Consider the following 22839-nt stretch of genomic DNA (forward strand, 5'->3'; position numbering starts at 1 on the left):
CATAATTTCATAATGTCAAGGTTACGGTTTATTGAGTACTTAACATATGCTATGGTCTTTGCTACTTATTTATATATTTTATCTCATTTGACCTGCTTAATAGCAGGTAGGTGTTTCTTTATTCATATTTTCAGGTGAGGAATTTGAGTTTTTTAAATATCAGGAATTTAGTATGTGGTAGAGTTTGGATATGAAAACCTAGATTGATTCAACTCTAAAGCTCATATTAAGCTCTAAGCTATTCTGTTTCCACGATCTAGGTTATGTTCCACAGAAATGTAAATTATCATCCTCTGAATTTCCAATTGGAGAAAGACTAAGTAATTTCTAATGTAAAGAACCCAATTTCACTTCAAATAGAAAGTGGACCATTTCTGATGATAGAATAAAGTGTAAGAAAATGGGAGGTAAGGCAAATGTTAAATAGCCCGATATAGCCCAAGTGAAAACATATCAAGACATTATGTTGTACAACATAGCTATAAGCAATTTTCACTTGTTCATTAAAAAATAAATTTTATAAAAGGAAAATTGGAGGAACAGTGACAAAACAGAACAAAACTGACACCTAGGGAAACAAAATGTACATTATAGGCCAACTGCCTGAGTTCCAAACAAAATCTCTACTATCACCTTTTGAAATCCTGGGCAAGTCTTTAATCTCTGAATCACAATCGCCTCATCCACCAAAAAAGATGACAGTGCAGGCCCCTGCTTCACCCTGGAATGTGCAGTGCCACCTTTCCAGCCTTAGTTTCCACACTTGGTCACACCTCAACATTGGGTCTTTTTTTTCATCTGAACTTTCTGCTGTGAAGGCCTTTCAGGGGGTCTCTCCATCTTTCCTCAAACTTTCCAGGATAACCATAGATGCTGTCTGGGCCACACCACCGAACTCCTGAAACACAGGCATCTGGTGACTATTTAATCTTCCTCTTTAACTCCCACCCCCTGCCCCCATAACAGTATAACAGGTGGTTTACACAAAATGCACTTTCAACAAATGTTGACTCGAAGACATGATTCATGACTCTTGCTCATTTTATTCTGCAAAATGTATGGCATTATTTAGCCTACTCACTGTGATATACCACTGAAAGGCCAGTAAGCTTTTTAAAAGTTTCTCAGAATGAGGACAAGAGGCACTGTGACCCACATTCCTAAAAAGGCTGTTTTACTGGCACTATCAGGGAAGAGATATGTATCTCCAGGTCAAGGAGACAGTTAAAGAGGGAGAACAATGCAACTTGTTTCTCTTAAGTCAAGAAAATTCCAGTTCTGGAGCTGCCACTACATCAAAGTTCAATTCAGCAGCTCCCTCTCTCCTCTACATTTTATCTACTTATGATTAAATGCCTTCTGGGTTCTAAAAGGGTGGTCGAAGCTGATTCTTTTATCTTGGGATTTGAGAGGCAGAACCTCTGGCACTACCCTTTGCCCAAATGTCAATGTTACCAGCAGAAATGGATTCTTCTTAAGCATTGTTCTGCCCAGAAATCCTCTTTTATCAGTTTAGTCCTATATTTCTTTATCAGAGTGGCAAGAGGCCAACTTCAGGGCCATATGAATTTGAATCAAATCTACCTGACACTTGCCATTACACGCTGTGTCAATTTCTTCTTTGCTTTGTAAAATCTGCCCTTTATCTCCCTGTAAAATGGGGAGATGAGACTTTACCAACAGGTTACTGAGTGAGATAGTATAGGTAAAATTTTAAGTGCATAGTAAGAGATCACTAAATACTAATTTTGGCCAGGACCCTGAACCACCTAAAAAGTGGGGAGGGAGATGGTTTGAAATTCTGGCCATTTCAGAGTGGGTGGCAAAGGGCCTTTGGTTGATGAAAGCCCATCATACCTGAAGAAGTTTCCCTTTAGGAGATTCTCTCCTCATTTGATGAACTTCATTTATCCTCACTAAAGACAAGCTACCCTTGCTTAGTCACTCTTGGTCTTACAGTACTTTTACATCATGGAACTTTTCTGTCGTTGAGATCAACCAAAATATATACAGAGGTTTTATTTTATTTTTTTCAGATAGTTTGAAACTTTGGAACTTTTGACTGTCCAGTACTACCTCTCCATTCTCCATTTTTTTCTCCTTGCACCTAGAGGTTGACTTTCTATTTCCTCCCCGCGGCTCTTTACGCACGAGGGAGGTGTGGCCCCCGCCATCCGTGTGTGGTTTTGGGGTAGTAACTTCTGGGGCGGCCTCCCGCCTCCACCCACAGCCGCGGTAGTGACGTCACAGGCGGTGGCTCCCTCCCCGCCCGGCCCTATAAAGCGGCAGGTGCGCGGGCGCCTACCGAACGTTCGCACACCTTGCTGCCTGAGAGCGAGTAGCAACCCAGAGATCCTGCGTGGAGCCCAGGGCGCCGGCGGCTCCCATCACCCGGAGCCGAGCCGGGCGGGGCCGGGCCGGGCCTTCGAACACAGGAGCACAGCCGCTCTTGTGCCCCCTTTTTTTCTATCACTTCTTCCTTCTGCCAGTAGCTGCTGAGTTGCCCCAGAGACTCAGACGCCGACGTCCCGAGGGACCAATGAGAACTCCGCTGCTGCCTGAGGCGCCGGTGGTGCTGTTGCTCTTGATCCTCGGCTCAGGTGAGGATCTGCTGGCTCTGAACTGCCTGGTGATTCTCTCCAGGCGGGCAGAATCTGTCGCCTTTTGAATGTTGCTACTGCTTCTCCAAAAAGAAATCTGTCCCGCTGGAGGCTATCACCCTCTAAGGTTACTCCCTCGGAGGAAGAGAGAAAACCCAGACAAGTGTCTCTAGCATCCAGCCAGGAGGAGTGTCCTGAAGAATACTTGTACTTTTACTTTAGTCCAGGTGATGGAGACTTTAGAGATCCTTTGATCTTAACCTTTGGTTGTACAGATGAAGAAAGGTTCAGAAAGATTTCAACAGAGTAGTTAATACCTGAACCAGGAGTGTTTGGTGCCTCCTGCCTAAATTCTCCGTCTCCTCTTGTCTAGTTGATTGTATTTTCACCTTTTACTTTCATGTCCTGGGGAAAGATTAAAATCACCTCTCCAATGCTGTTTTATTGAGACCTAAAACAAAGTAAGATAAAGTACTGTCTTGAAACTCTGGACCCAATATCTTACCTAGTCCTTAAGTTTCTTTCCTATGTAAATAAAAATAATAATGAAAAATTGACAATGATGATTATTATCAGCCACCAAATTGACATTACTTTTTACATTGACTTTTACATTTTATATATACATGATTTTAAAAAAATGTGAGCATATGTTAAGAAAATTTAATCTTTATGTAGAACCTACAAAGATGGGGCAAGATAGCATTTTAGCAATACAAATGAATTTGGAATGCAAAGTGATGGGAATATTTAGACATTACCTGTTAAGTGTTTATGTTGCATTAATTTGGACCTTTTTTAAAATGTGGAGATTAATGTAGACTATCTGTGGAAAGAAAACCCTGGATAAAAGAAGCTCTGTAATTGGAACAGCTGAGTTTGCTTTTTGGCAAAATGTGAAGTGACTCAATCAAAAACAATAGCACATGTGCAATAACTGCTTTGATATCAGAAGATAAACAGTTCTACTTAACATAGCTGGCTGGTGAGAGAGGCACCCTGCTTCATCTTTTCTTTCCTTAATCTTTCCCCCGCAGGCCATCATGCTGTTGGATTGGATCTCAATGACACTGACTCTGGGAAAGGGGAACCATTGTCCAAGAACCACAGTACTAGTGGACCTGAGGTTGCTTCAAGAAATGAGACTACCCCAGGAATTGAGATTTCCCCTGTGACTGAAACGCCTTCTAGTACTGAAGTGTCCTCAGGAACTGACTATGACTATTTAGAATATGATGCTGAACTACAAATATCTGGCTACATCGTGGATGATTCAGTCAGAGGTAAGTAAAGGATAAAGGGGAAATGTAGCTGAAGGGATGTGGGTTTACAGGAGCAAAACTGCTTCAGAAAAGTGTGAATTGCATACCTTTCTAGGTAAACTGAGTCAGAAAGTTCTATATAGGATCTCATCCTATGTCTAGAGGATTAATTGATGTTTTATGTTTAAATCAAATCTTCTCAACTTTACTAAGTGTAGGCATCATTATTTTCATTTTACAGATGCAATAAATGATGTTAAAAAAAGATTGTGTTGCCCAAGGCTGCACAGGTAGCACTTAAGCCAGAATTAGAACCTCATTCTGTTTTATTCCAGATATTATATTCCTTCACATTATGCCATGTGACCTCTATTCTGAGACAGAAGTAGACCTTAACCATTCCTATTTGCTTTGTTTCTTAGCATCTGTATCCCCTTTTCCCAACCCATCCTTCCCCAGATAACTGCATTTTAACACAAGGCAACAGAAAAAAGTAAATGGGACAGGAGGAATTTGACTTTTATCCTTTAAAATACTTGCTGTTGAGAAACTGGTAATGACAATAAAGCCTTCTAGAAATAATAAAGAACAAGTATGCATAAATTTTATATCACTAAAATCATGATTTAACTCCAAATAAATATGACTCACTTTTCCTGTTATCTGATCTTTTTAAAAGACCCTTTACTTAAAATGAATACCAGAGAAAGAGATAAATGTTGCTCAGTACCCTTATTCTACTTTGGAGTTTCATGGAAGAAGAGGCCATCAATAAGTCAGATCTCATGTACTAGGAGCATCCATCTGGAGCAGGGAAAGAAAGTTTCAGAGCTTTTTAAGGCCTCTTCTTTTCTGACCAGTTTCCCTGACTTCTCCTCTCCCTGAATCCCAAAGCTAGAGAAGAGAGAACAAGTGGAACCAGAGGGAAAAAGAGTGGTTTAAGTGGGAGCTGGGCAAAGATGTAGTGGCCTCTCTACTTCCTTACTTCTGAACTTGGGCAAGGGAAAAGGTTCACTTACAATTCTTACAGTTGGATGAGATTAGACCATCCAGGTATCTAGCAACTTGTCTCTTAACTATATTTTAAGTTGTTAAGACATCAGAAAGCCAAATCCATTATTACTAGGGCTAATAACTAGTGCTCAGATTGCAATGCATTATAAAATAGTATGAGATCACTGGAAGAACTTCTTTGGAAAGCTGTTCAGTTAAATGTCCATGGGTATAATGTCTATTGCCACACTTTAGCATAGGTACTATGATTTGCCTCTATCTATGATTTGTAATCTATCTGATAAAGTAGAGTAATATTCATTTAAAATGCTTCTCTTAGAGGACTTACTCTAACTTGTACTTTTTTTGGATCAGAGGAAAATTTCAATATAAAAATTGCATAACCACCTGTGTTAGACAGTTCTCCTAATTTGAATTTTGTTAGTGTTATTATAATAGCCTGTCGAAATATTCATAATATTTATTTATCATACTCTTGTTAACCTTCACACTGTGGTTCTGAAGTTTTCTATGTAATGGGTACTGTGTGACCTTTATGATAAATGATATTTTCTCTTTTCATTGGGATCTGCTTGCTAAATAGTTCATCATATAAACCTATTAAGGTTTTAGTAGAACAGAATGCATATCACTAAATGGAAACTTCCCCTCTATGACTTTAGCATAAAAGTTGCACCCTGAACAAACTTTCTATAGATTTGTGTTAAGCTAAATGTCCAAGGAATCAATTAACAAATATTCCTGGATTATTTTAAATAGATCAAACACAGAAATGAGCATCATGAAAGGTATCAATTGTGATCTGTTGTAATCTGGAAAAATTGGTTAAATATATAATCCTCAGTTTTTTGCACTCTCCAATAGTGTCTACTAATTCCCAACTATAACAGTGAGCACTGGGCCAATATGGGTAAATGAAATCAGCAAATAAACCCCAAGTTCAATGTCATTTTAATCAATGACATTGACCTTTCCAAAGAGAAGGAAGAGTATTATGAAAAAATAACAGGCTATCGTCATCCCAGCACAGTCATTTTCTAGCTACATATCCTAGGACAAGTTGCTTGTCTTCACTAAATTTCAGTCTCCTCATTATGTCATATGGATAACAGTGCATGCAGTCATGATCTAGATTCAAGTAAATTGATACTCATTGCCAAGAACGTGGAATGTATTAGAAATTCAAAAAATGCTAAAAATGTTTAATGGATTTTATTAGACACATAAGTCTTACTATTAATACTAATGATGATAATAATACACATTCAATACAAATAATGAAAATAAAAATGTGTAAATAACTAAGGTGTTCAGATGTTTAATTGCCATACAACAGATATTCTCTGCCCACTTATTGTGTGTATTGTGTTAAATAATGAGACAAACATGGTTGTTATCCCTGTGAGCTCTCACTGCTCTGATTTCTTTGTCTCATGGATCCAAAATAATGTTCAAGATGAGAGAGACTGTTAAGAAATCTAATTTTCTTTTTTCAGTTGAACAGGTAATTAAGCCCAAGAAAAATAAAACAGAAAGTGAAAAGACTTCAGATAAACCCAAAAGAAAGAAAAAGGGAGGGAAAAGTGGAAAAAATAGAAGAAACAAAAAGAAGAAAAATCCATGTGATGCAGAATTTCAAAATTTCTGCATTCATGGAGAATGCAAATATATAGAGAATCTGGAGGCAGTAACATGCAAGTAAGTTTCAAAGAATTACATAGAACTATATATTTCCTACACCATATCTGAAAAATCCCTAGCTGCAGAAAACCACTGATTTTTTTTTCCAGTGTATAAACCAGTGATCAGCACACTTTTTATTAAGGAATCAGGAAGAAAATATTTAGGTTTTATGGGCTGAGATTGTATTTGTACTTATATAGCCAATTAAAAGGATTAAAAACTCATTTTTATGAGTTGTAAAAAAACCTGGCAAATGGCCAGATTGGACTTGTGTGCTATATTTTTGAGGATCACTGCTATAAATTATTGTTTTACAATATGTATTTTTTTTTAAAAAAGATCCTTAATCAACTCTTCACCTAATTTTCAAGTTGTTCTAGCCCCCCCAAATTGCTAACACATTAGATGATAGTGGAATATATTAACTGTATAAGTCACTGAACTCATCAGTTGGTCATAAAAGAAGCACACAGAATAGCAAGGTGTGTCTTCTTGGACTAACACACCCAAACTAATCTTGACTAATGGATATTTAGCTAGAATGCATTCTATGTCTCATGATTTTGAAATACAAATACATAACTTTTTTTTTTAAATGTTGGAATTACATAGCTGTTTTTGACTTAGAAAGTGAACTGGGAATATATAAGGCGTTTTTAGTGATTATAATTTCTAAATGTGGGTTGTTTGCAGATGTCATCATGATTATTTTGGTGAACGGTGTGGAGAAAAATCCATGAAGACTCACAGCATGGGTGACAGAGATTTCTCAAAAGTTGCGTTAGCAGCTATAGCTGCCTTTGTCTCTGCTACAAGCTTCACAGCTGTTGCTGTTGTTATTACAGTCCAGTAAGTATGGCACAGCTTAACAATTCCTAATAAGGTTAATTTTCTTCAATATTTCTATCACACCCTACTAGAATATTTTGAATTAGTTATTTTTTGGTAGCATATGATCTTTGAATAATACAGTCAGAATTTATATTACTTTGCCTACCATAGAAACTCAACACATTATGTTCTCTTTCAGAATTTCATAGCAATTTTTTGAACTTAAAAGTAGATGGTTTTATTGCATGTCATCTTTCTCTCAGAGTTATTTCTGAATCTCAGAAAGTGCTGTTATCTTCTATGAATATTTTAAGATGAAGCATGTTGCCCAGAAAATAATAGTAGATTCATAGCATCAGACATACTGCCTTGGTATTAAAAATCACAAAGAACCTCAAATTGGCAGCCCAGAAGAGACATGTCTCTGCTTGTCTTGGAATGCAAAATCCTGAGTTTGTAGTTTCATAGCACAGTGATAATTTATTCACAGTTTATGCCTATTTTCTTATTGTCAAATAACAATGAGAGTGTAACCAAAACATTTCCTCCAGATGGCATGGTGTAGGAAGCAAGAACAATTCTATTAGTGCTTCACTCCAACAATATCTTCCCTCTGTTACTAACAACATCACATACTTCACTTCATGACCAATGAAAGCTAGAACTGGCCTGCTCTATGTAGTAGGCACTGATGGGTACATAAAACGGCTTTGTCTACCAAACAGAAGATACTGAATGAGGGAAGTTGGGGGAGGGCATGAATGGCTCTGTGATGACTCATGTGCCACTGGAGCTTGGGAAAAGCAGTGGACTCATTATTCTAATTTTAGGTCTTGGTAAATTACTTTTCACTGGATCGTGTACATGATCTACTACTGCTGTCCTTCAGGAAACAAGCGGTTATCTTTTGCTATTGTTTACTAGTATCTTAAATTCAGATCAGATAGTAATAAAATGGCATGTAAAGAACTGTTTTATCAGGCACATGAAGCTTGATGTATAGTTTAAATTTGTTTTGCACATCCTGGAATTTATTCTGATCTTCTAGTACCTCAAGTCAGATATATAAATGTGTTTAGGAAGATATCCTCAGATAAATCATTACTATTTGATATAGGGGGATAGAAGAAAAAATGCTTGTTAAGAAAGGTGTTTTGCAATAATTAAATTTTTCAGTCATTCAACTTGCAATATTTAATAATCCTTTAGAAAAATATGGAAAGCTATCATGTTAGCACACTTAAAATTAAGCCACACTTTTCCTCCTTTACTCTCATATTCTTTTTGTATATGAAACAAAACAAACATAAGCCTAAGCCATAATTACTGGGTTTTCCATAACTGAAGTAAATTTTTTCCTTAAATATCATAATGAAAGTTCTTATGATTTTGATGATAATGTTTAGTAGATTTATTAAAGACCTACTAAAAATTGAATTGCTTGTATAATGTCAAAATTTTTTAATCCACTGAATTTTTATAGCAATGTATGAAATTAGAAGGAAATGTTTATATTTAGAAATAAATAAAACAACTTGTTTTTGTAAGCTGGTTTAAAAAAATTCTGATCATTTAAATTGGTATGTATAAACATTAAGTCCATGTGTTATAAAACTATACCACCATCTCCTCCAAGTGTATTTGGCAGCTGTGCTAAATTCCTAAGGGAAAAAAAAAGGCATTTGGATATGTTCCATGCCTTCTGAAAGTTTACATCTTAAAGATGCATTTAAACCTCTGTTCTCTGGAAATATGTTTATATAAAGGCAACATAAATGTCACCTTAAAAGAGAATACTGGTGGTATTTTATAGTCGGGTTTAAGCTTTTGTTTAGCATGAAGTATCCTGCTCTGTTGTCTATAAGAGCTCATGAAAAGGAATCCCTTGTACTTGGGGAAACCTCAGTCAACATATAGATGGATGGGATTTTAGTAACAGTAGAAAATCTTCTCTCAAGGCTTCGAAAAAGATACTTCAGAGAAGAAGAAGCAGAAGAACAAAAGAAACTTCAACAAGAAAATGGACATGCACATTCTATAGCATAACTGAAGATAATACAGGTTTGACTTGTAAACTTGACTTTACATTATATCCTATACTTGTGAAAAATATAGCACTATTAATCTCAAGAAAAATGAGGAATATGTTTTTAATTATGAACATACTCTTAATGGCTATATGAAAGTATTATTCTTTGAGTATGAGATTGAGTTTGGAATTGAGAATAGGCTATGTACTTATTCAGTATTAAAAAGTATATAGATGTGAGAGAATTCTCAAGGAACATAACATTTAGATAGGGGAGAATGCAGAGAATCAGAATACTAAGGGAAGTCACCAGAAAGGAACCAATGGAGTATGAAAAATTTCTGATGAATGAAAAAATCTTGTGAGAGGCATTTTGGTAGCAGGAAATTATATATATTTAGCGTGACATTGAAGGTAAACCTTAAAGGACCTGTGAGATTGGTAAAAAGCAATTATGAAGAAAAGGAAGATGAGTGTTAAATACTGAGAGATGAAACAGATCATTTTAGAAAACAGCCTGGCTCCAGTGAATATTAGAGAAGGGAACGTTGTAATGATAGGTTGAGCTCATACAGTGGAGAGCCAGAGTAGAGTGCTTGTTCTAAAAGGCTGAGGAAGTGGGGACAGTAGATTAAATACTCCTTTTAAAGAAAGGAAGTAGAAACAGAGAGAGGGGTATGTAACTTGGTAAATAAATAATACACACACACACACACACACACACACACACACACTTTTGTCCACAGGGAGAGCTGTAGGATTGGAGAGTAGGATTCAGTGGTAGAATGCATGCTAGCACCAAAAAATAAAAAGGGAGAGTTAGCATGTTGTAAGTAGAAGGTAAGAAGGTATGAAGAGGGATAATTCATTGACAACTAAAGAAAGGAGTTCATGAAAGAAAACTTCCAGTGGAACTGGGAGGAAAAGAAATCAAGGGTACACTTAAAGTCGGTCATAAGAAAGAATTTCATCTCCTCAGACATTGAAGATGTCACCTCCTTAAGGCGCTGTTTTCCTAATGTCAGTGGGTTTAATAGTTACTTGAGATGCTTGTTAAACGTGAACATTCCTATGCCCAATGCTCAATCTACTGAATCAGAAATTTTTATCTTTAATGAGTGTTCCAGATGATTCTGATGCTTAGAGAACCCTACTCTATTTAACATTGGTTAGGTACAGATATTATATTCTCAGCCTGTTAGAGAATTAGTCCCATACCTCATGAAATAAATCATTATTTATAGCAGTGTTATACTCAGTATTTATTACATCAAAATTTTAATGTATTGGCCTATTGTGATGAAGTTAAGACCACCAATATAAATAGGGTAGATTTTTGGTTATTTGGTGCCATCAAGATTTCTCAGTGTAAGTCCCAGAATAATTTTAGGAAAAGGAATATGCTGTGCTGGCATTTAGTGGCTGCCTATTAACTGGTAGCTACTATTATTATGCTCTTGGTACTAATTATCCTAAATTAACTGCATATCATAAGTACAATGAGCCACTTAATCTCAGTTTTTAATTATGTCCACTGTGTAGATTTAGTTAGGAACCTAATTTTCATGACAGTTATTGCTTTTTTTATTAAGCAGAAATTTATGCAACTGGTATGAGCATCTTTAGTTTTCTAAGGAGGCCTATAACCCAAGCAGAAATGAAAGAGAATTCAAGCTAAAGCAATATTTTGTTTCTGAAAAGCTTTTAGCATTTTTCATAAAACAATTTTGAAAAAAAATGGCAAAAATTCTGATTGCTGATTTTTCATTGAAATTTTTTAAAACTATGTTGGAATTAAGCTTATTCTCTAACACTTTATTTTTTAACAGGGTATCAGGTCAGAGTCACTGCGAAGTCACAACCGTAAATGATGAATCGGTCCTCCTTTCAGTGAAGAAAATGGAACCTTTTTGTTCTGATGGTTTTAAACTTTCAATTGTCACTTTTTTATGCTAAATAATTTCTGTACATAAAGAGATGCATGGAGATAAAAAGTATTTTTTCAAGTTGTAAATAATTTATTTAATATTTAATGGAAGTGTATTTATTTTATAGCTCATTAAACTTTTTTAATCAAACAGATTCAGAGTTTGAATATTAGTTTTGAAATTTCAGTACTCCAGGGTATTTTGCTCCTAACATATTGATTGACCATTTTTATATTTTTAAACATTCCTTTTCTTAAAAAGTACTCAGAATGGCAAAATTATAGCCACTTACTCTTCCCACAAACACTAATAATTTTTGCATTAATTCCAAATTAGCATTTCTATTCCATATAGAACTTCTACCAAGTCTTGTTCATTATAAAAGTACATGGAGTCAAAATATGGTACTGCCTTTATTATAGAAGGCCCGGATATTATAAAAGAAAGCAAATTCACTGCTCTTCACTACAGTCATTATAAAGAGGCAGCAATGGTTTGCATATTACAAATATGGCATTTTGAGAGAACCAGGAAGTTTCACACTTGAGACTTCTGATATCTATCTCTATAGGAATCTATGAGGCATGTAAAACGCCCCTTGAGACTATTTTCTCACAATCTTTTAATCAGATGTCTGAATTTGGAGGATATTCTTTCAAGAACATTAAGGTTTTAGGGTGATCATAATCTGGTGCCTGACTGATCAACCAAGTCACCTGAGTGCAAAACAAAACATTATAATAATGTGGGGGGCAATATTTAAAAAAAATTAAACATAATATCAGCAATCATGTCATATAACTTCATGAGTCAAGGTGCCTTAAGCATTAACCTTTATCTGACTCTGGAAACCATTCACCAAATCATTTTTCAGTGATCATGGAGCCAGTTGGTTCCCAGTCCCAGCTGCACATTATCAATACCTGAGTTTTAAATGCCTAAACACCTAGACTCCCCTCCAAAACTTCTGACTTCAGTGAACTGGAGTGAGTTGCTGGCATCTGTATTTTCAAAAGATCCTTAGTTGTTTTCTGTATGCAGCCAGTGTTTAGAGCCTCTGATTTATCTCTGCTTGAACATCTTCAGCACACATTTTCCTCAGCCTCCTTCACTAAATTTTAGCATAGTGCTAGGGATGCAGGATAGGAAAGCATTAACCTGGAGATGCTGACCACTTAGATGTCAGAAGAAGGGGGTGTCTTGTCAATGCAGTGCAGTAAGCAAGCCAGGGATGCAAGGGGGGCCAGGGAGCTGTCAGGTAGCCCAGCCCGAATTCGTCAGGGAGGCCATCCTGGAGATATGCTGTCTGAGATTATCCTTGAAGAATGAGTAGGCATTATGGAAAGGATATTGTTAAAGGCATCAGCAAAATGACAAAGTTATCAAACTTGAAAGGAAAAATGGAAAATTGTTTAGGATTATTGAAACAAAGTGTGAAGTCAAAAGAAGCTGTGAGGAAACTGGAGTGGTGAAGGCAGGTCACCCAGGGCTTGTAATTTACACTCTAGGATGAAAAAATCCCAGCCAATGAGAGGTAGAGGCACAATCAGAGCCAGGTGGATGGTGGTGGTGCATGCCTATAATCCCAGCAGCTTGGAGTCTGAGACAGGAGGATCTCAAGTTCAAAGTCAGTCTCAGCAACTTAGTGGGCCCTAAGCAACTTTGTGAGACCTTGTCTCAAAATTAAAAAAAAGTGCTGGGGATTTGGTTAAGTGGTTAAGCATCCCTGAGTTCAATCCCCAGTACACACACACACACACACACACACACACACACAAGTGGCTTAGAAGCAACTAAAATACTCTGTGTGAAAAAAAAATAGTCATGGTTCAAGCTACAGAATCTCTTGAAATGGCTTATTGAATGTTGTAGAAGGGAACAATGCCTTTTTCACTTATCCTTGACTGAAGAACAGCTCTTCTCTGCTATGGAAAGTGATCTTTTCTAATCTCTAACAGATTTATGAGAAAATAAGAACCAGCCTGGTCAGTTAGTCAATTAAATCAACCCTGACCCTCACATCTGTCAGAGAGGAAGATCAGGTCTGCATGTTTGGTGAGTTGAGCTTTGGATTTATTGCATTTGAAGTGTTGAGAGGATTCAATAAGCAGTTAGATACACAAGCCTGAAGTTCGAGGAGGAGAAAAGCTATGGAGTGGGAATTATCAAAATATATTTGGTAACTGAAGCAATAAGGCACCCAAGACCATCAGGAGGCCATAATCAGAAGAAAAATTTTCCAGTGGTTTCCAAACCCTTGGAGACTACTGTAGCCACTGTGAAGGATCTAGGCACTTGCCTGTTATTCCATGTACTTTTCCAACTCTTGAAACAAAGTTTATGAATTCATGATAGTGGAGCTGATGGGAAAGAACCACCTTCATAATAACAAATAAAAATATCTCAAATGTATTGAGTACTTTGATATCTCATGGACCCAAGTAAGTGCCTTACACATTTCCTTATACTGTAGATAAATTTTATAGATAAAGTAGAGCTCAGAGAGATTAACTTGTTCATGGTTACACAACTAGTAAATGACAGTGTTAGTTTCTTTGGCTATAGAGTGGATCCACTTAAACTTTCTCTCTCTCTCTCTCTCTCTCTCTCTCTCTCTCTCTCCTATTTTTGTATAGTTAAGGTGTTTGTTTTCAGTTTGGAGAATTCCAATTATCAATTTAGCAGGTTTCCAATTTCAATTAAAAGATATTTAAGTGTCTCATTTATATTTTGAAGACTCAAATAAGACATTTTATTTAATCTACCTATGTTAACTCCACAAAATTTCCCAATCTATCCCCTAGCTCATTATCTCTTAAAATATGACTGATCTTTTATTTATGATGTGCACGCACTAAATGATAAACAGAAGTGAGTATCAATCATTCAATAAACCTTAGATATATACAATTAAAGCTGTTTAGCCAAAATAGTGACTCCAATTTCTGAAGATGCTGTTGGTTCAATTAACTAGAAAATATCTACATGTGTGTGTTTTGCTCAAGAGGAAGGCACTTTATGAAGTGCTGGTTGGATTAGGTTGGATTATCATCATTCCTTCCTGGTGCCAATTTATACCTAGGGTTTGTAAATCACATATCCATTGCTTCTTTTCTTAGTCTCAGAAGCTAAGTCTAGAGTTAAATTTAATTTCAGATTGCTATCTGGAAGTTTAAAAAGGAACGTGTTCCAACAACATTAATGTCTTCCTTTCCCAGTGGTGTATAAAAGCTTCTAAGGGCAGGGATTGAGTCTTTTCTCTGTACAAAAAGTATATGTTGATTTAAGAAGAAATGATTAAAGGTCATCTAGCATTATCTCCTCTCATAATTGTCATCATCACAGAAAATATTTTGCCATGGAAAAGAATTTCATGGGTTTGAAATACTTGATAATATCTTTCTCAGGAGCAAAAACTCTCTTATGGGTTTAGACCATCAATGAACCTAATACCCATTTTCTTAAGAGTGTGTTAAAAGTATACACAATTTTCAGTCAGTTTTCATGGACCTCACTGGATGTTCCTTTCAGAGGAAGTTTCTTGTATCTAATAGTGTCTTTATTATCCTTCTTTTATCCTTCCTTTATTTATTAAGCCAATGTCTTTTGTTAACTGCATGAAGAATGTTGTGCGGTGAACTGCAATGTGAAGATAAATAAAGCAGTCTGCATCCTAATCACTAGAACATATGAAATGCAAATCAAGAGGAAATTAATCAGTCCTAATAAAGTACGATTAGCTTATCAGCCATATCCCAACCAATCTGTCCTTAATGGTTCATCATCAAAAAGTGTCTCATTGTTTTATAAAATAGATTAAATATGGAATTTTCTTATTAAAGGCAGAAAAAAGGTTTTATATGTATAAAATACACTTAAAATTTAAAATAATTTTTAAACTAGGAATGGAAGGACACTTCCTGAACTTGATTAAAAACTGTACACCTATAGGAGAATTTAAACTTAGTGACAAAGCAGTAGATGATTTTCCTTTAAGATTAAAACAAGGATAACACTGTCATCACTGTAGTTTAATATAGTACAAATTTCTGAGGTAAACTTTTAGGAAAGAAACAAAATTAAGAGTTGTAACATTTTATAGGAAAGAAATGAATGTGCCCTTTTTTTACTATATTACTACCAATATAGTAATCTACCTAGAAGAGCCAATGGATTCAATACACCAATATAAGAATTTATTAGAGAATTTTGTGAGATTGTCAGATGAAATACAAAATTCCAAAAATTATGTTTTTCCCTAGAAAGACAATTAGCCTAATATTAAAATAAGAAAACAGATTATTAACAAACTTTAATACATATATGTATTAAAAATGAATACATAAGATTACATTAGAAAACATTTTAGATACCTATTAAAGGAAAAACCAAGAAATGTGTAATGGAGAGACAGTCCTCTCTTTTAGATTTTATACTATAAATAAGTTAATTGTCCCCTCAAATAATCTTTAAATTTAACAAAATATTAATAAAAATTCCAATTGGATATTTTCAGGAACTTGAAAATCCATATTCTAAATATTGTGTGAAAAAATAGTAGTAATTGAAAAGCTGTCATTTTTCAAAAACAAAAAGCAAAATTGGATGCTTGATTTATTGGAACTTTTAGATATCACTCTTTGGAGAGTACCTTGGGACTTCCATTATGCTACTTAGCCAAATAAAACAATGAACATACCCTATTATCCATCTATACACAAAGCTAAGCAAAGCAGTGATGTTTGAGTATGAACAAATAAATCAAACTGAATAGACAGCTCACAGACAATATGTTATTAGAAGATAAAGATAGTACTATAAATTAACAGAGAAAAACCTGACTGCTTAGCAAATGTACAGAAAGTGGTGTAGAATGTTAAAGAAAATAAAATCAGATAACTATCTTATACCATGGTCAAAGGAGATTACCAAAAGGATTAAATATCTAATATGAAATGTGAAACTATAAAGTTATTGCAAAATATTGTAGGAAAATACATTTGTGAATTAGAATTGTACAAGTATTTATGCAAAATCCATAATTAAAAAAAGAAAACAAATTTTAATTATGTCAAAATTAGCAAGTTCTATTAAATGAATGTAATGGGAAAATTGGACAGTTGACAAAATGAGAGAAAAAAATCCCTAAAATCAAAAAAGGATTATAATACTCAATGAATTACTTAAAGATGAACAACAACAACAAAAAAGGATCTTCAATTTAAGGGGGAAAAGATATGGGATAAGAGTTCTCAGAATTTGGAAATTAGGTGATTAATAAGAATGTGATTAGTTTATTTTGCTTTGGGGAGAATTAGAAATAGTCAGCTTTCCTCTAAATAGCTAGAGTCCATCTACAGTTTTGAGTGGACGTTCTTTAGTAAGTAGATAGCACACATCCATACATCATGGACCTGCATATGGAGATGTTCATGCCTTTTCTACATTAACAGAAACACAAATCAAAACAAAAATAGGATATCACTTTCTGTCCATCAGATTTATTTAAAAAAAAATAGAAGCTGGATAATGCCGATTGTAGGCAGAAAATTGTGAACATAGGGACCCTTAAATATTACTCATTGGAGATTAGCCCAGAGATATCATTCTGATAGTACTTATTCAAATTAAAAGTGAATATACTCCATCATGTATATATCCCTGAGACATGTAGGCTTCAAAAAGGACTTTCGTGAAGTTGTTCATTGTGGTACTTTCATGATATTGGAGGATTAGACACCATCTACATGTCCACCACCAGGTAATGAAGGCTTTGAATGTATGGATGTGTCCTGGGAAACACTATACACACATTAGAAACAAAGGAGTCATATTCATAGTATTAAGGGTAGATTTTATTTTTAATGTTAAATTTTTAAAAGATGGTGCTTACTCAAATCAGAAATAAACCTATACAATTCATAAATCTTGTATGACTAAATACAATTTTTGCAATACAATTCACATAAAACACATTAAAATTGCCTAATGGTGAAGCAAAGGAGATAGGAGTAGAGAAGTGGTGGGCAAGGTAATGGGAAAAAACTAAAGAAAATAATAGGAAGCCTTCCATGTAATGATGTTGGTAACATGCCACAGAGAGGATGGTTAATTCAACTCTCTGTTCCTCACCTCCAGATATAAATCAGGTAGAAGACTTCACTGAGGAGGTGTCATTTAGTTGACACTTGAGGGATAAGAAGCCAAGGCGAGAATAGCAGTGGCAGGTGGACAGTGAGGTGAGAAGGTGCTCTGCCCCTTCATGCAGCTGTGCTGAGAACAGTTGAGAGAGAGAAGGAAGGCCAAATCTCCCACAGGGTATAGGGGATGTTTAGATTCCTTGTGAGGGAAATGGGAACAAAGAATTGACTTGCAAGTGAGAAGTGTCTTGATCTGAGTGACATATTAAGTTGCTGTGTAGAGAATGAAAGGACAAGAGGGAGGAGAAGGTAGCTTGAACCAGGGTGGCCGCAGGGGCAGTGGGAGAGACACAGAACTGTTGGAAGAATAGGAAAGGCTTAGCTTGGGACAGAGACCTTGGGAAAATAACTCTAGTTAAAGTGTAATTACTGTTATTCTAGAGAAAAAGAACTTTTATTGTCCCAATCATTTAGAAGTTGATTTTGGTTTAATGTAATTAAGTAATTCCTGAGACCTGTGTAACAGTAGATTTCACTGACCTGTGTTTCTAGATACTCAATCAGTGGAATCATTTAATCTAAAATGTGTCTCAATCTGTGACAGAAGGGAATGACAAAGGGAATAAGAGCACCTATGTGGAGAAATCAGGCTAAATGATCTTTATGGTCTCTTCCATTTTATGCAAAAAACAGATTATATATATAACCAACTAGAATGTGAAATGCATTATTGCTAAGACCTAGAATAATGAAAACATTAAGGTCTCTGTGGTGGTGTGCTTATAGTTGTAGTAAATGGAATCAGGTTTCAAATGTTTCTTTAAAGATTCTGAGCTTGAATTATTTTCTTAAAGGTAACTTTAATTATTTTTGTAGAGGTACATGTTTGATTATTTGGTTTTCTATTACCATAAAATATCTGAGATAATCAACTTATCAAGAAAAAAATTTGACTTTGACTCACAGTTTTGGAGATTTCAGTCCATTTTCAGTTGGCCCTTGCTGCTTTGGGGCCTGTAGTGAGGCAGTACAATATGGCGGGGAGCGCACGACAGAGCAAACTGCTCACCTCATGGCAGTGGGGAAGCAAAGTGAGAGAAAGGAAGGAACCGGATTTCCATTATCCCATTTGAAGATATGCCCTCGATGACCTAAGATGTCTCATTCGACCTCTTAAAAGTTCCACCACCTCCCAAAATGCCATAGACCAGAGACCAAGCCTTTAACACATGGGCCTTTGGGAGGACACTCAGCCAAGCCACAGCAATGTTCATTACTTAAATTGAATAAATAATAAATAAAAATCACCCCAAATTCCACCAATCAATCAAAAATAATGTTTTTAGTATTCCAGAAAGTATCCAAATACTTTATTGACATATATTTGTTATCTAAGAAAAATTTTACTTTTCAAAATGCTTTATAGCATCCTATTTCATTTAACAATTATACACACACACGCATTATATATATATATATATATATATATATATATATATATATATTCCCATATCTAAATATCATTCCATAAAATAACTTTCAATATTACAGAGTATCTTATTGTTTAGCTAATTCCTGGACATTTTGTAGATAATTTTGAAAGCAGGGTGATATGGGACAAGTTATGGATGAGACTTTCTAAATAAAATTTATGACATGTACCATAAAATTGTATGAAAAAGAGAACAAAGTTTGCATTAGCAAATAGCAACTAACTTCGGGTGCTTACTTATCATGTGGTAAATGAGCTTAGGCAGCTTTTATATATAAATCCAGTTATTTATTACAAAAATGCTATCAAATATCAACTGTGTCACAGACAAAAGTATTAAGGCACGGGGTTTTACCACCTTGCTGAAGGTCACAAGGGGTGGATCTAGGAATGGAATGCAGGAATCATGCCCTAGTCTGGCCTTTTGAAGCATCACACTATATAATCTTAGGCATGAGATTGAAAAGGGATAAAGACTAGAAACTAACAGCCTTCCCCTTTGATTAGTGCAAAGGTTATGCTTTTGAGCTTACTGAACTTACTTCCAGAGGGCTCAATGAAAGGCGGGTTGTTATGTACATCATACATCATGCTTTCTGTTAGCAAGGGATGTTTAAATATTTCATACCACATCTAAACAGAGACAAGGTAACTTTCCCTTTGAATTGGGATATTTCCTTTTTCAACCACCTCCTTGTTGTCTACTGAATGTTTGTGTCCTCCCGTAATTTGTATGTTGAAGCCATATTTCCCAATGTGATAATATTAGCAGAGGAAGACTTTAGGGGTAGTTAGATATCTATGGGATAATGAGAGTGGGTCCTGGTGATGGTATTACTGCATTTATGAGAGGAATCTTCAACAGAGCTACCTCTCTTACAGGTGAGGATACAAACAGACATGTCTCTTTACAAACCAGAAAAAGGGCTCTCAGCAAGAATCAAATCTGCTGCATCTCCCAGAACTGTAAAAAATAAATGACCGCTATTGAAGTCACCTAGTCCATGGAACTTTGTTATAGTAATCTAAGGAAGATACCCCTCTTACTTAATTCTTCCTAAAACAAGATGATGACTTATGTACTTGGGATATTGGTAATAGGTAAAAATCCACTGGGACATCGTTATCAGAAATTGGAGTCACTGACCAGGAAAGATGAGGTTCCCTGGACTGGTCATACTGCCATTCTTTTTATCCTTTTTGGATAATTGTGAGCCAGCTGGCTGAGCTTCAGTTACTCTGCCTGCAATTAAGAGGATCTATCGGTGGGTCCCTCTATAGTCCTGCCTTTCTTCTATTTGGAATGCAGGAAGCATACAGCCCTGAGAAAGCTCAGATCCCACCATTGTTGTTCAGTTCTGGTTTATTATTCCTACCAATAAATCATTGAACCCAATTTGGTAATTTTGTTCCCATTCTTAGTTGTTGATTAGGGCCAGAAGAGAGGAGGAAACAGTGATTGGAACCCTAGACCTCCCTGTCATTCTGATTTCTTGGATTTTGTACTGTTGGACACTTTAGAATCACAAATTCCTTGAAAATCGTGACCCATCCATACTTTTTTGATATTTATATTTACAGTTGGTCCATGGACTCCTTGAAGTCCATTCATTAACCACCCAACAGTCCATGCACCAGGATTAAGAATTCCTAAATTAAAATACTGTAGCAAGCCAGGTGTGGCAGCATATGCCTTTATAATCTCAGTGGCTCAGGAGGCTCTGGCAGGAAAATCGCAAATTCAAAGCCACCCTCAGTAGAAGCCAGGCACTAAGCAACTTAGTGTGAGACCTTGCCTCTAAATAAAATGCAAAATAGGGCTGGGGCTGGGGCTCAGTGGTTGAGTGCCCCTGAATTAAATCCCTGGTACCACCCCCCTACAGACAACAACAACAAAAAATACTATAGCAGATCTTTCCTTTTTGTTTTGTTTGTAGTTGTATATATGGGCAGAATGTCTTTATTTTATTTGTTTATTTTTATGCAGTGCTAAGGAATGAACCAAATGCCTCACATATCCTGGGCAAATTCTCTGAGTTACAGCCCCAGCTCCTGTAGCAGATCTTAAACACCTCAATTCTTTTTTTTTAAATCTATTGAACTTAAAAACTGTTTACTGTTCTCAAAGACTTGTCTTCAATTCTAGGGTTTTGTAAGTAAATAAAAAATCCTTTAATCATAGCCCTAATTCCCTGCTGAAGATAGGAAGTCTTGATGAAGTCTTGCAAATTTCTCCTCCAAGGAGAAGAATGTTGAAGGAAATACCTAAGATTCGGGGATAGCAATTTGAAAAAAATAAGTGAATTCAGCAGATTAGAGTACTAAAAAAATGAATGAAGTAGAAGAAGTTATAAATGCAGAAAGATTGGCAATAATGGTGCTGGACTCTGGAGGCGTGAAGAAACCATTCCTTATGATTTTGAAAGTGTGCAGAATAACTTGTGAAAAATTATAGAAATGGACAAACAACACAAAGTTCTGGAGAGTCTACGTGGAACTTGGTAAGGACTAAAACAAAGGCCCTGTGAGATTCTGTATAAATCCATGAGTTCTTTTCTGCATTGCTGCTGCTTCTTCCCAATTTACATTTCATGTTTCCTTTCCAGGTAAGAAAAATTCCTGCACAATTCCTTTTTGTTGCAGGATTCTCATTTTTCAGGTTGAGGATTACATGGAAACCATTCTTCATTGTTAGGAAAGAAGTGGGCATACGTATAGAGTGAACTTAAGAATAATCAAATTGTGGGCTGGGGTGGTGGCTCAGTGGTAGAGCATTTGCCTAGCATATGTGAGGCACTGGGTTCAATTCTCAGCACCACATATAAATAAATGAATAAAATAAAGGTCCAAGATTTTTTTTTTTTTTAAAAAAAGAATAATCAAATTGCATGTACAGTTGTGATAGTTCTATTACATGGGTTTAGCATTTATACACACTCATGCATTTAGCATGTACATTCACAGACTTCCTAGTTAGTGAGAATATATATATACTAACTTGTTTGTAAACATATTAATGAGTATTCTGTAGAATAAGGCATTGTGTAACTCTGTGATCCTTACCTATCAAGGAGGAGGAGGCATTGTTGAGGTCCTTGTTCCATGGTACTGGCTCCTAATGATTTTGCTATGCCATCCATGTAAACACAGATCCTTAATACCTCTAGTGATTTTCTATGAAATGTTTGTAAAATTAATTAACTAATTTAAAGTGTTCTGGGATTCTAAGCATAGCCTTAAATCAGTGACCCATTAATTTTCAGATGTTTTTCTTTAATGAAGGTCACCTGTCACTTAGGTAGCTTGGCAATCTGCCTATTGGGCTTCCCCCCCAAGGATCATTTCAAGCCTGTGACTCACTCCTTGAAGGCTTTTCGCACCAGCAACCTCAGTGCTAGGAACAGAGGCTAGAGCTATGCGTAAGTAGATTTCAATTAAAAGTGAGCAGGAGAATCTTAACTGGCCAGGATTTAATTGGAGATAAATTATGGGCACAGAGAGCAAAGCATTCAATTCAGCCTTACTCAATTGACTCATACACTCAGGTTCCCTAAGGACGTCAGAGGTGTGCTGTCTCTAAGGTATGAACTACCACCACAGGCACAATACTGAGATGCCTGGTTGACTCTCAGCTTTTTTACTGAAAGGTCCTGTGTGGTGAGAAAGGGCTTGAAGGAGTTTATGTTCTTTCCTGATCAGGCCCAGATCTGCTGTGTATTTTGTATTCTTTCTACTGCATGCTATTGCCCTTGTTTATGAGGGATTAGGTCTTCCCAGTAAAAGAAGATAATGCTATCTTGAAAATACTATGAACTTCACCAAAAGGAATGCTGGAAAGACCAAAGAATGCTAAGTCAGGG

At 35.9% G+C, this 22839-nt stretch overlaps 1 protein-coding gene across 1 annotated transcript; it reads left to right on the top strand.

Moving 5' to 3' along the window:
* Positions 1–2539: 2539 nt before the first annotated feature.
* Positions 2540–11305, top strand: Areg (amphiregulin). Its single transcript, XM_027939734.2, has 6 exons — positions 2540–2600; positions 3638–3883; positions 6373–6574; positions 7253–7408; positions 9349–9451; positions 11249–11305. Exons 1-5 carry the CDS (start codon positions 2540–2542, stop codon positions 9434–9436), a joined length of 753 nt encoding a protein of 250 aa, XP_027795535.2. The 3' UTR covers positions 9437–9451; positions 11249–11305.
* Positions 11306–22839: the final 11534 nt, after the last annotated feature.

This window comes from Marmota flaviventris, chromosome 7 (assembly GCF_047511675.1).
Source record: "Marmota flaviventris isolate mMarFla1 chromosome 7, mMarFla1.hap1, whole genome shotgun sequence".
In the NCBI taxonomy this organism is placed as follows: Eukaryota; Metazoa; Chordata; class Mammalia; order Rodentia; family Sciuridae; genus Marmota; species Marmota flaviventris.